At 36.9% G+C, this 18,145-nt stretch overlaps 1 protein-coding gene across 2 annotated transcripts in view; it reads right to left on the minus strand.

Moving 5' to 3' along the window:
• LOC126376533 (uncharacterized) overlaps positions 1–18,145 on the minus strand; it is a 49,629-nt gene that overhangs the window by 4,429 nt on the left and 27,055 nt on the right. Inside the window, exons 3-4 of one of the 2 annotated variants that reach the window (XM_050023989.1) lie at positions 13,238–13,313; positions 12,364–12,390 (exon numbers count right to left, since the gene is read on the minus strand). In XM_050023989.1, the coding sequence (XP_049879946.1) occupies positions 12,364–12,390; positions 13,238–13,313 (103 nt within the window). The remainder of the gene's footprint in view (positions 1–12,363; positions 12,391–13,237; positions 13,314–18,145) is intronic. The other variant, XM_050023991.1, reaches the window with a different exon arrangement.

Here is an 18,145-nt window from a genome sequence, read left to right on the forward strand (position 1 = left end):
CTAAAGTACCTGCATGCCAAATTTCAAACGTCTAACTTGAGTGGTTTAGATTTTTCATACAAAAGGATTTTCCCGTTAATTCGCGTTCCCGTGGGAATTTCGGGAATTCCTTTCTTAGTGCACCTCCACGGTACCTAAGGTACCTGCATGACAAATTTCAAAGGTCTAACTTGAGTGGTTTAGAATTTTCATACAAAATGATTTTCCCGCTAATTCCCGTTCTCGTGGGAATTTCGGGAATTCCTTTCTTAGTGCACCTCTACGGTACTTAAGGTATCTGCATGCCAAATTTCAAACGTCTAACTTGAGTGGTTTAGATTTTTCATACAAAAGGATTTTCCCGCTAATTCCCGTTCCCGTGAGAATTTTGGTAATTCCTTTCTTAGTGCACCTCTACGGTACTTAAGGTACCTGCTTGCCAAATTTCAATTGTCTAACTTGAGTGGTTTAGATTTTTCATACAAAAGGATTTTCCCGCTAATTCCCGTTCCCGTGGGAATTTCGGGAATTCCTTTCTTAGTACATCTCTACGGTATCTAAGGTACCTGCATGCCAAATTTCAAACGTCTAACTTGAGTGGTTTAGATTTTTCATACAAAAGGATTTTCCCGCTAATTCCCGTTCCCGTAGGATTTTCGGGAATTCCTTTCTTAGTATACCTCTACGGTATCTAAGGTACCTGCATGCCAAATTTCAAACGTCTAACTTGAGTGGTTTAGATTTTTCATACAAAAAAATTTCCCTTCACTACTCTGCTCCTATTGATTGTAGCGTGATGAAAAGTATACTATAACCTGTCCAGGAGTGTGAAGAATAATTGTACCAAGTTTCATTAAAATCCGTCCAGTAGTTTTTGTTTCTATAAGGAACATACAGACAGACAGACAGACAGACAGACAGACAGACAGACAAAAATTTTACTGATTGCATTTTTGGCATCAGTATTGACCACTTATCACCCCCTGATAGTTATTTTGAAAAAATATTTAATGTACAGAATTGACCTCTCTACAGATTTATTATAAGTATAGATTAACTGGATTGTGTATTAATAATACATACAAATAAAAGTAAAGGAAAGACTCTAACAAAATCAACACCTGTACAAAAGAAACCCAATCACCAGAACAGAACTAACAAATAATAAAGAAACTCAACTAAATATTAAGGTGAAAAATTATAAACAAAGTGCAAGTATAATTATTTACACACACATGAAAATAATGATATAGCTATTTCAAATAAAATACCATTATTCATGTTCATACATGAATAATGGTATTTTATTTGATGATTTTCGGTGGGAGGAGTCACCACGAACAGTCTAATTTGAAACCACGCCGCTGTTTTTAATAAATTTTCATAAAAAATATAGTCCTGCTTACGTGAAACAAAGTGAAAACTGATCCAGATTCCCAGTACAGGAAGTGACATTGATGACACAGTGGAACGAGGTGGATTTCCCTGGATTCTCGAGTAAAGTACAATACCTTTTTCAGTTATATCCACAATTTTGAATCCAAACCGTAAAAACATTTTGTATTGTCGACGAATCGATCCAATTTTCGAAAAAAAAACTCCGCCCACAAAACCGCTGATTGGAACTCGTCTTATGTCAACCTTGACACCTGACATAAATGTCATCGTTCAGAAACTCACCTCCTAAATTGTACACTAATAAAAAATTCGGATACACACACGTAATTATCATCAACATTGTAAACGACGAGCAGTGCTGCCATCTGCTAACGAGTAAATAAGCACGGACAACCATCAAAAACTGGGGTATAGATGCGCCTTGACAAAATGGCACAAAATAATAATATAGCACCCACGACATCATCTGGTGGCCGCAAATTGACGGCAACATGCTTTAAATGCAAAACAACTACAGATATACGCGAGATGGTCAAATGTAGTAAATGCAATAAAATCTACCATTTCGACTGCATAGGTTTTTCGGAGAAGCTCTTTCGATTGATGGACCGTGTTAAAAGAGAAAATTGGAAATGCCAAGTATGCATTAAATCAAGCTCACCTTCGTACATTACAATAAGAAAACCTAAAAAACAGTCAAAATATATACCTGAAGCATCCACTACCAGCCAAGATGCTCAGGCGTTTATAGACTCAAAGAATATCGAAGACTCCGTTATAGCGAAAACACCGTTATCTTCACCAATCTTGCCCGCAAACACTGGTGGATTCATCACTACTCCTGAATCCCACATTATTACGCAGCCAGAAATAAACGAGATATCTCCTATGACACACGAAATGCTGTCGAAAAGTGCAGATTACTCAATTGACGACACATTTATTGCACTAGAGCTGAAAGAAGACATAATTCGATTAACTTCTGAACTTGCTTCCACTCAAGAGGCACTGGAGGATGAAATACTTGAAAATAATGATTTGAAAAGGCGTATTGAGATATATAAAAAAGAAATAAATGTATTAAAAACCCTGTGCCAATCTACTGTAGGCCAACCAAATAAAATTATAGAGAAAAATAAGATACCACCTGCTTTCGGTAGATCTTACACCCCCGCTAGAGCAACAGTTTTGCAGAGAGACCTCTATCAAAACCAAAACAAAACTGATGAAATAAAAACATTACACGAATTAATTAGTATTCTAAAACAAGAATTAACGACGACAAAAATACAGATTTCTGATCAAATTAAACAAATTGAAGGACTGACCTTGAGACTGCTGGATACAGACAAGACAGAGGTAGGAAAGACAAAGGCTGATGCCATGAACAAATCCCCGAATAAACATCTACAGTCAATTCGCAATGATCATCAGATTGCACCTCTGGTACAAAGCGCGCAACAGATATTGTCTCATGGAAAAAAAGTTTATGTTCTGAGCACAGATAGGGTGACCAAAGTAACACAAATCGGAAGAAACTCTTTTGGTGACGTTGATTTCTGTCATTTTATCGTGCCTCGAGTAGGGGTAATTTCGCTTCTGGATAACATAGAAAATAAACTTAGAGATTTCACGTTTGAGGACTACTGTATAGTACTTATTGGAGAAGACGACTTTGAACAAACACAAAACTATCATCAACTGGTTACACAAATACGGGAGAAACTACTAATGATACAGCGAACAAACATCATTTTATGTCTGCCAACCTACAGATATACTGAATACAGTAACATTTACAATTTAAGAATCGAAGCCTTCAACAACAAACTGTGCCAGGATAATAAAATCCACAAATATGCGTTCATAATTGACTCAAATCTGAATTTGACTTGTGACAATAAGATGTTTACAGGGAGAGGGATTTTGAACAACAATGGCATGAGGACTATCTTCAAAGATATTCAAGATCTGATAATGGACATAGAGAAGAGTAACAGTAAGAATGACATTGTTAAAGACACCTTTTTTCGTGTCTAATACGGAATCTTGTAATAATAATGTCTTGACTTCGACATGTACAATAAATGTTGTTTCGCAAAACGTATGTGGCATCACGAAAAGGAGAGACTCTTATGAAGTTTATTTAAATGAATTAAATCGAACACCCCAGTTTGTCTGCCTTTGTGAACACTTTTTAAATGAACTTTCGGTTCCTCACTTGAACTTTGAGAACCATTACCTCGCAACTCATTATACACGAAAAAACAAAGTGCGAGGAGGGTCGTTGATATTAGTTGAAACTGGGAGGCAAGTTGAAATAGTTGACTGTAAAGGCTTTAGCAAGATAGATTGTTTCGAAATTTGTGGTATCAAAGATTTAATTTCAAATATTTTCATATTCTGCTGCTATCAGAACAACACTAAGTTTGACAGTTTTATGGAACAACTTGATGTTTTTTTGCAGCGCTTTTATAATAGAAAGTGCATTGTCTGCGGGGACTTCAACGTCAATATGCTGGCCAATGACGATAACAACAACAAATCTGAATTCTTGAGTTTGTTGGGTAGCTACAATTTCAGGCATCTAGTAAATTCAGTTACGTTTTTCCGAAATGATATTGAGTCATGCATCGATAACATTCTTACAAATATGCCCAGTGATAGCTTTGATTCTCCAATAATAGACCGAAATGGTCACTCTGATGGTCATGCAGCTATTTTGGCCACTTTTCATACGGAAGAAATTAGTGCAGATCGGGGAAAGGAGACAGTGTTTTACACTTGTAAAAGGCTGTTTAATGTCAGAAATCAAAAGAAATTTCGTGAAAGAATTCTTGGTCAGGATTGGTGTGCCTTGGGAATAAATGGTTTCATAAAGCAATTTAATGTGATATTTGGAATGAGTTTTAAAAATGCAAAGAGAAAAGTCAATTTAAAAAAGTACAAAAAAATTAGATGGGTCACAAGAGGTATCAAGGTATCTAGTAAGATGAAACGTATTCTATGTAACACAAATAATCAGAATAGTCACACTTCGATTAACAAGTATAAGGATACATTTATCCGTCTCTATAGAAAAGTAATTAGACAAGCAAGATTACTAGCGCTACAAACTGATATAACTCGAGCTGCAAATTGCTCTCGGGGAATTTGGCAAGTAGTTAACAAATTAGCAAACAAGAAAAGTGTTACGTTTAAAGAAAAAATTTTGTTGAAATTGGATGGTAAAATAATACAGGACCCTAAAAGCATTGTAGAAGTGTTTAGTAATAAATTTGACTACGGGAATAAGTCTAACAATTATAATTCTGCTCTTTATTGCCTTAAACAAAACGTTGAACGTGTCAAAACAGCTATGCCAATTACTATGACAAATCCGAGAGAGATTGCTAAAATTGTCAAAGAAATGAAAACCAAACATTCTTGTGGTTACGACGATGTTCCCATCACTATTATAAAGAATAATATTGATGTCTTATCTATTCCATTAGCCCATTTCTATAATATGTGTATCGAGGAAAGCACTTTCCCTGAGCAATTAAAAATAGCAAAAGTCGTACCGGTACATAAAAAACTTAGTAAAACTGACCCCCAAAATTATAGGCCCATTTCCCTCCTACCGATCCTATCTAAAATATTCGAAAAGGTCTTAAAAATAAGATTAGTTTCTCATTTAAATTCTAGTGCAATACTAAATTCGAGACAATATGGCTTTCAAAAGGCAGTCGGAACAAGTGATGCCATAGACGCTCTAGTATCTGATACAATAGAGAGTCTAAATAGTAAAAATAAGGTTGCGGGGCTATTCCTAGATCTAAGCTCAGCTTTTGATTCGGTAGATCATTGCCTGTTAATTCATAAATTGGAGCATTATGGAGTGAGAAGCAGCTGTCTTCACTTGTTTGAGTCTTACTTGAGCAATAGGAAACAATTTGTCGAAGTAACGGACATCTCACCTGAAAATGTGGAATTGCGGATCAAATCTAAGTTAAAGCACATCAAGAGAGGCGTTCCCCAGGGATCAATATTGGGCCCAATATTTTTTCTCGTTTTTGTGAATGATTTATTATTTTATGTGCAAAATTTATGTAGTAATGTCAAATTAGTAAACTTTGCAGATGATACAAATGCAATTCTGACTGGTAAAACTATGACCGAACTAAACACTGTATTAAATGAAACTCTAAATGCTTTTGAAGAATGGTTCACATTAAATAACTTACAGATTAATGTATCTAAAACTAAGCTCCTACTCTTTAAAACGACATCTCGAAATAATGACATTTTAAGTGGCAATTTATGTAATTCAAGAATCACCTCGGCTGATGAAGTTAAATTTCTGGGAGTTCATATTGATACCTTGTTAAACTGGAAACTAGAAGTGTCAGCTGTTGTAAACTCAGTAAGCTCTGCTTGCTATGCACTTAGAACTCTGCGAGATGTTTTAACTACACCTCAATTGAAAACGGTATACCACGCGTTAGTGGAATCAAAATTTCGCTATAGTATTGCACTATGGGGAAATAGTTACGAATATAACATGAAACGAGCTTTTGCAGTACAAAAAAGAGCTATACGTACAATGGTGCGTATTCCTCCATGGGAGAGCTGTAAAGACCACTTCAGACGCCTAGGTATCCTAACTTTACCGAGTTTATACATATTGGTGGTAATGATGGGCTTTATTAAACGGCGACTTAATTTTGAATCTGACTCGGAGAAGCGAGACAGAGAAAATACGCGAAGGAAGGATCTAAAAAATGTTATACGACCAAAACTAGAAATATCAATGCACTGTGCTCGGTATCAAGCTGTGAGACTGTTTAACAGGATGCCCCTGGAATTGAAAAGTCTTTCGGATTCGCATATATTTGAACGGAAATTAAAAGCGCTTCTTTTACAAAAGTGTTGCTATCATGTTGATGAATTTTGAGTCTTGTTTTGAAATTTATTATTTATTCACACTTTAATAATTACATTTTGTTTATTTTGCACTGTTTTTATGTGGTCTTTGACATGTCTGTTTTTAAATCGTGTTCAATCTTGATTAATGATATTTTGAATTCTAATATTAATTTCACATTTATGTAATATTATTTGTACTTATTAATTGTATTTTAATTGATGTCTCGCATGTATATTAATCGATGTTTTTAATGTATTTTAGTTGACGGCTTGTTTAAAATTATGTTTAATTCTGAAGATATTATTTTTGTTTCAATATTGACTTTTTATAATTTGTAAGTATGTAAAATCTACTAGATGTGTTCGAACACAATATTGTTATTGTTTCCGAAATAAATGAAATGAAATGAAATGAAATACAACTATTGACAAAGTAGACATAGAAGTTAAAGAACAAAATATTATGTTGTTAAAAGTAGTAAAGTGGACAAGTTATAGTTATATAATAGTCTATAAGAAAAGGCTCTTGAGGTCTCGTACTCAGATGGCACCAGCTTAAAATCTAATGAACTATATTGAAAGGTAAACAGGAATCTGTAATACTCTAAGGTCCTGATGTATGGCAATGCTGCGAATATCGTTGTCAATAAATGTCGCCCACTTGAGAACCCTGTCGCATTAACATATTCGACATTTAGTGAGACTTACAGATCAATTTGTCAAAAACGTTAATATGACATGATACTAAAGCAGGGTTCATGACCGTACAGAGCTTACAGACATCACAGCTTATGCTACGAGTACAACACTGAAGCAGCTTTTAGAGAATCACATATCAGATAATAAGGATAATAATATTGTTAATGAAGACTATCTACCAATTCTAGTTGTGCTAACTACTTGTAATATTAGGCATGGTTTTAATGATTGTTAAATTGGAACTTAGAATTAGTATCAAGGGAAAATAGGTTGTCTTTTCATTACTTATGACTCCCTCTCATATAAGAGATATTAGATATATTATAAATATGAATGTATCAGAAAACGATGATTCAAATGAAAATGAAATTATGTGTGTTGCGTGCAGTGAATTGCGTGTCCAAGTGACCTATAGTAAAAGTGTTGCTAAAACGTAAATAATTTTAAATTGAGCTACGGTTGAAGTGGATTTGATATGGTCTTTCATAATTTAGAATACATATTTGGGTGTCGTTTGAATAATCAAAAAAAGATGTACAAAGCCTATGATGGTGATAGTTTTTGAAGAGGATGTAATTAGGTATACTTAAATTACTATTTTAAGCATTTAGTAGTAAAAAAGGTTAATGAAAATTTTCCTGTTAGGATTGCCAATGTTTTTATAGAACAAACTACTTTGAATAATAAAAAAAAATGAAAGACTCGACGATTTTGATTCAATGGTGGTTTATTGATGTCTTCTTAAAGAAATAATAATCAACCAAATATGGGTAGTCGGCAGTAATAATATACTATAGTTAGTAGTAATACCCCCATGTGTATTTTGACTTTGTAACGAATTATTATTTATACAAATAAATCCTCGAAGACACTTGCATTAGCAAAGAAGACAGAAGAATTTCATACAGTGGAAAAAAGTGTCAATAATTACATCAGGCAAGACATTGCCTCTTTGTGCAGTCGGTGTCACAAGTTGCGCTACAAAATGTTCTTACGATACTCGGCATATCTTTGCGCCCTGCAACGCGAGCGACCCTTTGTATTCTCTTGTGGTACTTTGACTTCTGTAGTGTCGATGCTATTGGCTTCTTCACTACCAGCTAGGAATTCTGGTGTTTTTGTTATAAATGTCACTGGAAGGACAGAATTAAAATCAGATGATAAACTTTGATGAAGATGATGGAGCAGATATAAGTGAAAATATGAAAAGACAAAGAAGAAAAATAATGGTTTTCCCATAGGTACTGGTCACTTTTGAAAAGAAATAGTGCAAAAGATTCTTTGGAATTACTAATTGTTGCAAAATGTAGAAAGATAAAATAATTCACTGTTGTAGGGCTAAAGACATTGAAATGAGAAGAAATGAAGAAGAGAAATCCGATGTTTTGGTTATAAATACCACTGGAAAGACAGACTTAGAATCAGATGATGAAAAATTTGATGAAGATAATGGAGCAGACATGAAAGTATGAAAACAAAAAGAAGAAAAGTAATGGTTTTCCCATGAGTATAGTAGTAATGGTCACTTTTGAGAGAAATAGCGCAAAGATTTATCTTTGGGGTTACTAATTGTTGTAAAATGTAGAATTGGATGAAATAATTCACCGTTGCAGGGCTAAAGACATTGAAATAAGAAGAAATGAAGAAGAGAAATAAGAAGGAAGATGTAAAGACTTCCAAAGTTGACACACTACGGTTTATACAGAATATAGGTAGAGAATCTAATATAAAATGTGACCCTTATAAAAATAGTCAAACTAAAAATGGTAAGTGGGATTTCTTTACCGATTTTACAAAAGGAGATATATTTTTTTTCGAAGATAATAATTTCTTCTATTATACACTTACGATGTAGGCGCTACATAGACACGTAATAGTAATGGGAAATATTATACACAGTATCTTTGAGGAAGAAGGCAATACGAAGACAGGTGATGAAAATATTATATTTTTTTAGCTTCTTATTTATCTTAACCCATTGTTTGAAATTCTTACCATTTCTTAACGCAAGATTGTCTTGATATCATTATTACTGGCTGTAGAGCATTTACATCATTAAGATTATAGATAATTTACACTGTTCCTTAAGCAAATAATGGTGGTGATTCCAGTAAACACCATCTAATTTTATTTTAAATTATACCTGTCACTTTCTTATCCGCCAAAAAGGAAAGAGACGGGTAATCGTCAGGCATAAAATTTATGAAACACTCGTCAATTTAAGGCAGACATTAAAAACCCTCCCAAAGTTTTATACTGGCCAATAACTCGACAGATTTACTTATTTTCTCATTACTGGAGTACATAATTATTCAAAAATGCAATGTAATGGCAGAAGCATAATAAAAATAATTGTTGCTTGATATTTGGATCATATTTGGTATAGAATCATCTTGCTACCTATATTGCTTCTTATTATTTTGATCAGAGTAATGGGTTGTTGGCAACCCCAACATTAAATTTATATTTTCCTTACTGTGACAACATTTTTATCTATTCAGTTCCGTTCTTGCTCTCCATTTAACTACTGTAAACGTAATTTTTGTACGAATTTTAATTACTTGTCATGTCCTGTTGTTTTTTTTATAAAGTGTCAGTTTCGTTCAATATTAAAATCAGCTTATAATGTTTTGCTTTATCGATCTTTTTATTTCATGCACTCTCAACAACGATTTCAATGCAGGGTGCATTACTCTTGACTGAATCATCAAGGTCAGATGTCGAACCCCGACCTCGGAACGTGCAGCTAGTGACTCTCTGCACTTTCACTGTCGTTAAGGCGATCTTCGCTCGACGTGATCGCGAATCGTGGCGTAATCGATTACTGTTGTCAAAGTGCTTTAACTAAGTAATGAGAAGGATTTATGACGTGACTGTGGCTGAGTCGGAAGAGGAAAGTCTGAACGAACATAGATTACAGTGAGCTGCCTTATAAAAAAACAAAGACTAAAGACCAGACCAGCCGAGTCTGCATGATAATCGCACCGCGCACGCCGCGAATTATATCAAGCGCTTGAACCAATAAACGATACGAATGCTATCTACGTAGATGGACATCAAACGGCTATTGGTCGAAATGCTCAATATAATTCGGTAGTCATGCAGACTCGGCAGTAGGGCGTATGTTAATGTGATTATTATTATTGCATATGGCAGACAAAAATAAAATATCCTGCGTGGATCATATATCCAGATCCCCTATCCCCTAACCAAGTCTCTGCCGAATCCGTCACACAATGCAGCTCGGCTATGCCACCTGGGAACCGGTACAGAGGGCACTCGTTCACTACGCAACGTAACGTATTTTGTCACGGTCATTTTATCGCTTCTGACGATATAATTATGTCGCTGTGTCGATTGGTTCTAATATGTGAACCCAAATAAGTCATGACGTTCTGTCAAAATACGAACAAAATCACGTTGCACGCATGTTAGGAAAATCAAACTTGACAAAATGTATTGAATGTAAATGTGATGTGACACCAACCGGCGATTATCCCTGTATGCACTATGGGAGTGCACCCAAAGACAATCCCCGGTTCGTGTAGGACTATTGCAGATTATGGGAACATTATTATTATGAATACTAAATAATAATAATAATAATAATAAAATCTTTATTTACTCTCACAAAAAGTAATGCCATTGTAATATAACAATACATTATGTGAGAATCTGGTGCCTGATCTAGGTATAACCCTGTGTTCCAGGTCACCAGGTTCCCACTCCCGGAGGTCACATATACATGAAATTGGCGACGTTATTTCAATTATGAAAAATAGGTGTGTGTGTGTGTGTGTGTGTGTGTGTGTGTGTGTGTGTGTGTGTGTGTGTGTGTGTGTGCGTGTGCGTGTGTGTGTATGGTTGTGTGCTAGTCATGCGAGTGGTGTTCCTTTTTTTAGTTACCTAATTTACTACTATCTGCATATTGCGAGCAGTTTCTCAGTATCATCGTACAAATAGGTATGCAACTAATGATTGTGAGTCTACATTCTAAATTAAAGCAAGTGGTGAATTAAGTGGGAATACATGGTGGTTATTCTGATACGCAGTAGCAGTGTCTATCTGGGCCCCTTCACATAACTAAGAGTTTTTCGCCGCGCGGCAGAAAAGAGCAGCGGCATAATGTCGCACTGTATTACTGCGCCGCTGCGGTAACTCTGCCGTCAAGTGTGCGCAATACAATTTAGAACTGTTTGGTGTACTGAATTTGACCAAGATTTTAATAGGCTTGGTGGAAAAAATATTGTTCTAGGTGCGATAGTTTTGCCACGCCTTAGGGTGTCTCACTGATGCGGAGCAGTTTCTGAAGATCTAAAAGTATTTCCATACTCAGGTTGACGTTTCGATCACATCTCCCATACATCATATTTACCTCCGAGCCATTTTCTGGAAAAACAAAATTTTGTATGGCGGCCATCTTGTTTTTCGGCCATTTTGTTTAATACTGCGTAATACTGTAGTATTACAGTGCGACATTATGCCGCTGCTCGTTTCTGCCGAGCGGTGAAAAACTTGTAGTGCGTGGCTGGCCTTAGTCGTAGTGTGACAGGACCCTTACGCCCATATTCTAAGATGTTCACTTGACTCTCTGCTGACTCCGTCGTCAGTTGAGGCGACCTCAAGGTCTTACTGGAGCTGTACTGAAATTCGGTATTCTTAGGGTGGTATTAATAAACGAATCTCAGCTGAGACTGCCCTCAAGATCATGCTCAACTCTCTGTTTTTATATGAGAACTGTCACATTGACATGATCTTGAGGGCAGTCTCGAAGCTAAGGTTAGTTTATTAAGACCACCCTTAGAAAGCGCCTCAACCTTAAATCAAGTTTACTCTAGTATGAAATGACGTCATTATTTTCATATTATATTGGCAGTATTTAATGCTAGACTCCAGTGAGTAAAGTCCTCAAGTCGAGTACGTAAATGTCAACTTCTTATCGTGTGGGTTGTGAGGTGGAATACCAGCCTCATCAGCCCTGGTGTCACGGTTATGATTGAGCCGTCAAAGGCCCCTGACATGGCTCATGTAACGATTACTCACTTACATGAGTAAATATTAACCGGGACCAACGGCTTAACGTGCCTTCACGCACGGATCATCTTAGTTTCGAACAATCAGGTGATTAGCCTGTAATGTCCTAACCAAACTAGGGACCACAAAGTATTTTTTGTGATATGACCCCACCGGGACTCGAACCCGGGGCCTTCGGACCAAAATGCTCAGCTAAGGCCGAGTCGAGTGGACGAAGAGTTGAGTGAAAATCTTAGAAGACGGGCGTTAGTGTTATGCCGATTTTAGTGAGTGAATAATCTATAGGTAGGTGCTAGTATGGAGTATGGAATAGTGTCTAGCTACTGAGGTGGGGTATGTACGTACCATTCCTAGACCTAGACCTGCGTGGTTCTGTAAAATGTATAATTAAAGTTATTGTCAACATTCATAGTGAAGTAAAACGTGGGTAGGTCTGTGAGGATGATAATGTCAAAGAGAAACTCGAGTGGGAGTAGACATACAGTCATGAGCAATATAATGTACCCACTTTAAGACTCTGTCGCACTAACATATTTGACATTTAGTGAGACTTACAGTTCAATTTGTCAAAAAAGTTAATGTGACATGGTACCAAGCACAGGCGTTCCCCTCTGCGAACCTATACACGGTGTTAGGGACATCGTAACGAAAACTTTGAGGGATGATTCAGACCATGATTCCGAGTTGATATCAAGTGGAATTTTCCGTCGTAAAAGTATGAAACTGACTATAAGTAATTAAAAAAAATAAAAAAAATCATGAATTTTGCGACGAAAAATTAAACAAACAAAACATAAACTATAAACATAAAAAAACAAAACAAACAATAACAACAAACATAAAAGTTGAAAGTTGAAGTTGAGTTGAGTTGTTGTATGCATAAACTTCATTAATTCTAACGTTTCCTGGCAGAAATTGCTGTTTAGCAATAAGGCCGCCTATTGTGCTTGTATTTTTATTCGTTTGTTTGTGTCCTTTGTATATGTCATTGTGCAATAAAGTATTATTGATTGATTGATTGAAAAAATCCACATGATATTAACTCAGAATCATGGTTTGAACCATCCCCCTCAGTATTCGTTACGTTGTCACTAACACCCACACCTTTCGTCAATGCCTTCGGGTAAGTCTGGGGCCAAACCCATCAAAGGTAAAAAAAAAATAGGACGTTATGTTTTGTTGTATGTAAGGTATACCTAAGATATAGTATAATACTTACGCAGCCTGGAAGAGGAGTCGGCTGCGTTTGCGCATGCCAGCAGCGCACACAGCGCCACAGCGCTCCACCGCAACATCTGGAAAGATCCAACATATTGGATTAATATTAAGAACATTTGGATTAATATAGATTTGAAATTGTTTATTATAAAACAATAATGATGTACACCTAAAATTAATATTATTATATGTATGATTATGTATGAGGAGCTCGGTGGCGCAGCGGTAAACGCGCTCGGTCTGCGATTGTTGAAGTTAAGCAACTTTCGCAAAGGCCGGTCATAGGATGGGTGACCACAAAAAAAAATCATCTCGAGCTCCTCCGTGCTTCGGAAGGCACGTTAAGCCGTTAATAACCACCAATCCGCACTGAGCCCGCGTGGTGGTTTAAGGCCCGATCTCCCTATCCATCCATAGGGAAGGCCCGTGCCCCAGCAGTGGGGACGTTAATGGGCTGGTGATGGTAATGATGATAGTATGATAAATACAAATATAAATAATTGTGGAGCAGCGTGTTAGATAACCCTCTGTTTGATTGAGGGGAGGCGTGTTAAAGCAGTGGGAGGTAAATAGCCTGTCATCCCGTGATCATAGCCCTTGTAACAATGTCGAAATATCGGGAGTCTCATATCCCTGATTTAAACGCGGTAAGAACCCGTTATTATAATGTTTTAAATAGCCTATTTATGTTAAAAAAGACGTGATATTTCTTTATACTTAAATATAAAAGTCTACTTAATACCTATGGATTGTTAAGTGGTTGAGTTTGGCTGGTGCAAATCGCAGCTCGGTCTCTCATCATCATCATCATCTCCCCAGCATTATCCCGTTTTTCACAGGGTCCGCTTACCTAACCTGAAGATTTGACAGGTCCGGTTTTTTTACAGAAGCGACTGCCTGCCTGACCTTCCAACCCGCTAAGGGAAAACCAGCCAAATTCAGGTTAGGTCATATACCTCCGAAAATGCATTTCAACGCTGCACGTGATAATCATTTATGAACTAAATATGAATTCGAAAACAAATTCGACAATAATTGGTTTAGGCCTGAGCGGGATTCCAACCTGCGACCTCAAAATGATAGGTTCTACCAATGGGCTACCACGTGGTTACCACATTGTTTCCATCATGAGATACTTCTCTCGCTTCCTTCACAAACTAAAACTTTAATTCTTATGAAAAGTGGTTGCAACTTATCTTCTGATTACTTTACGGCTCTGCCCACCCATTTAAGAGCAAGGCGTGATTTTATATTTTTTTTTTATTGGTTTAACTACGATCAGTCGACAGACTATGAGCAGTTGTGTTGACGTATGAAAGGTGGCGTGACTGTAGCAACGACCAGCGTCGTAGCTTACCTCCATTACACAATGTAGCTTCTTTTTAAGCGCTTTATAACGAGTATCTAAAGATTCCAACGGTTGCTGAAGTTATCAAGCACTACCAAAAGAAACACCTAGACCGCTTGGCCAGTCATCCTAATCCTCTTGCTTCTGAGCTTTTAGATCCAACTAATGTTATAAAGCGCTTAAAAAGAAGCCACATTGTGATTTTATACAGGGTGTTAGTGACATCGTAACAAAAACTTTGAGGAGTGATTGAGGCCATGATTCTGAGATGATATCAAGTGGAATTTTCCGTCGCAAAAGTATGGAATTGAAAATAATTAAAAAAAAACACAAAAATTTTCAGGAATATTCAGACTGAAAATTCCACTTGATATCAACTCAGAATCATGGTCTGAATTATCCCCCTCAGTATTCGTTACGGTGTCACTAACACCCATACCTACTTGTATTGCTACCGTATGTACTTGTGTGGGGTGTAAGTAACATCGTAACGAATACTGAGGGGGATGATTCAGCTGATTATTCTGAGTTAATATCAAGTGGAATTTTTCATCGCAAAAGGATAGAATTGAAAATAATTTAAAAAAAAACTAAAAAAAATCATGATTTTTGCGACGAAAAATTCCAACTCAGAATCATGGCCTGAATCATCCCCCTGAGTATTCGTTACAATGTCACTAACACCCTGTATAATGTGAGAAAGTATGTATGTATTGAAATAAAATCTAGACATAAAATTACGCTTCCGTGCATTTAAAATTCTAAACGAAAAGTTGCGTAAACCATGGCACAGTACGAGAAGTCGGGTAATTGTTCATTGTGTGCCGGTTCGATTCCCAGCTTTGATTTATCATCGCGTTTACAATAGGTTTATCTTGCTTCGTATAGCGCCTTGACATGCATTCGGAATTAGAACTACTTAGCGTAATTAATTTAACATTTATTTAGGGAAGATATCTTGTGTTTTTACCGGGTGTTAACCAAGCGCAAAACCTGGAAACAACGCGATATGTACCAATTATGAATAAATGAATGAATGGTCCCGGTTCGATTCCAGATGGGGACATCATTTTGTTTGATAATAGGCTGTTTAAGTATCTACCTATATAATTTTCAACGAATTAACTTTTTTTGTACTCTTTTTTTGACGGGACTTATTGTAGATTTGCCGTATGGCATTAACTACTTGGCCGGACTAATGGGGAGCGCGGAGGGCTCTCGTCCGGTACAAAATTTAAGACAACAGGCCAGAGTGTGCCCAATTTCTGAACATTCAAAGACAGAACAGGAAGAATTAAAATTAAAAAGTAAAAGTGGGCAAAGGCAGCCTATCTGTGATCCAAACATGAATTCAAAACACATTAAATCGAATTCGGCTTAGAACCCGAGCCAGGATTCGAACCCGTCACACTGCGATGTGAGTCACGCGTTCTCTGAACAGGACTATCAACTCTCTCTCCCCCCTCTCTCACTCTCTCTCTCTCTCTCTCTCTGGACTCTTGTAAGTCTTAAGTCCTAGAACATAAATTATAGCTTAAGTCATTGGTGTCTTAATTTTAAAACTTTTTTTTCAGTTTACAGGACCAAAACAAGATCTCCTTCAAGTTTCCCTTGCCCAGGGATGCAGGTAAAGACCTCAACGGTTGCAGAGGCCGAGACGAGAGCCATCGGTAAGGCATAACAGAACGGAAGGGGCAAGTCACAGGGACTGTATCCTGGAACCTGATAGAGGGCAGCAGTAACTGTCAGTACTATTCAGAGGCGAAGGACAGGAGTCCTAGTACGGCTTTGAAATAGATTACTCTAGGCGCCATCTCACTCGCGTCAGACGGAGTACTGCGGGGCGGAAGGCAAGAGAGAAACCACTACCGTATTTTTCCCTAAAAATGTAGCATGGAGAATGCTACACCGACAAGAGCGTGGCTCTTAAATTAGTGAGTGAAAACAAGTTCTATCTCTGTCTTGCTCTTATTGTTAGTGAAGGACGGGACTAGATTAAGCTGTCAAAATAAAGGTTAAATTTGTCTCCGCCCGAATAGTCACCAATGTTTTCTTTTTAATCCGCGACCTCTCTTCAAGTACGTATTAGGTAAGTCGCAAATAAGTTGGAATTAAGCAAATAACTTGAAATAACAGTCGTAGTTAACAGTTTGTAGTCACAGTTTACTTATGGTGAAGTTCTCGAGGCTTATGTAATGTGCTAAGTAGATATGTAAAGTTACAGTAATGTAATCGGCTTAAATGTGACCTTTTCTATACTTTTGCACCAGGCTTAAGCAGTGACCTCATGGAATTCAGTTTGGTAAGTACTTAGATTAATTAAAATACATAATAACGAGTTCTTACCGCGTTTAAAATAGAGATATGAGACTCCCGATATTTCGACACTGTTGCAAGTGCCACGGTTACGGGATGACAAAGTACTTAGATTATAACCAAATAATTTAGTTTAAAATTAATTCAAAACTGTTTCTATCTAAGAAAAGTATTTGAACAGCAAATCCGTAGATATAATAATGGTAAACGAAAATCTAATATTTAAAGAATAATTAGGTTAAGTAACAATATTAAAAATAACAAAAAAAAAAGACAGAAATTTTTTTTTCGAAAGATAGAAACAGCTACAAAACATCTCATCTCCCTAGCATTATCCTGTTTTTTTAAAGAGTCCGCTTACCTAACCTGAAGATTTGACAGGTCCAGTTTTTTACAGAAGCGACTGCCTGTCTGACCTTCCAACCCGCGATGGAAAAACCAGCCCAATACAGGTTAGGTTGCTGCCTCCGAAAATGCATTTCTCGGGAATGTGGTTTCCTCACGATGTTTCCTTCACCACTGAGTAAATATGAATTCGAAAACAAATTCGACAATCATTGGTTTAGGCCTGTGCTGGATTGGAACCTGCGGCCACAAAGTGCGAGGTAGCGCGTTCTACCAAACTGGGCTATCAAGGTTTAATAATGTGAAACTTACACAATATCAAAAACAAAAGAAATGTTGGTGGAAATAATCATTATGTTGGAGGTACACGTTCTTAATAAATGGACCTCACTCAGGTTAACTTTTATTTTTTACACGCAACTTAATTGGGATTGCCTGTAATGAAAATTGTGAATAAATAAAAAAATAAATAATAATAATACAATTGCCGGGTTTAGATTAAATTGTCTTAAGGGGCCTCTACGTGTTGGCTTCGGCCCCACACACGCCTTTCAAAAGTCCGGGACTCCATAGGCCCGAGATATGGAAACGACATACAAATAATAATAAATAAACTTAACCTCCATCATACCCATACCCCCTCCGGTTGATTGAGGGGAGGCCTGTGCCCAGCAGTGGGACGTATATAGGCAGTTTATGTAAACTTAACCTAATATCTACAGCGACCCTCGGGGCACGAGAATTCTGAATACGGCGCTGCGATAAAGGAGAACACATAACCCCTTCTTTTGTTAACACTTTCAAATATATCATCTTTGACATAACACATTTAGGAAACAAAGTAAGTTAACTGAAATGAGTTAGGTACGAGTTAGATAACATACGTGGGACGTATCGGTA

The sequence above is a fragment of the Pectinophora gossypiella genome, chromosome 21 (genome assembly GCF_024362695.1).
Source record: "Pectinophora gossypiella chromosome 21, ilPecGoss1.1, whole genome shotgun sequence".
Lineage (NCBI taxonomy): Eukaryota > Metazoa > Arthropoda > Insecta > Lepidoptera > Gelechiidae > Pectinophora > Pectinophora gossypiella.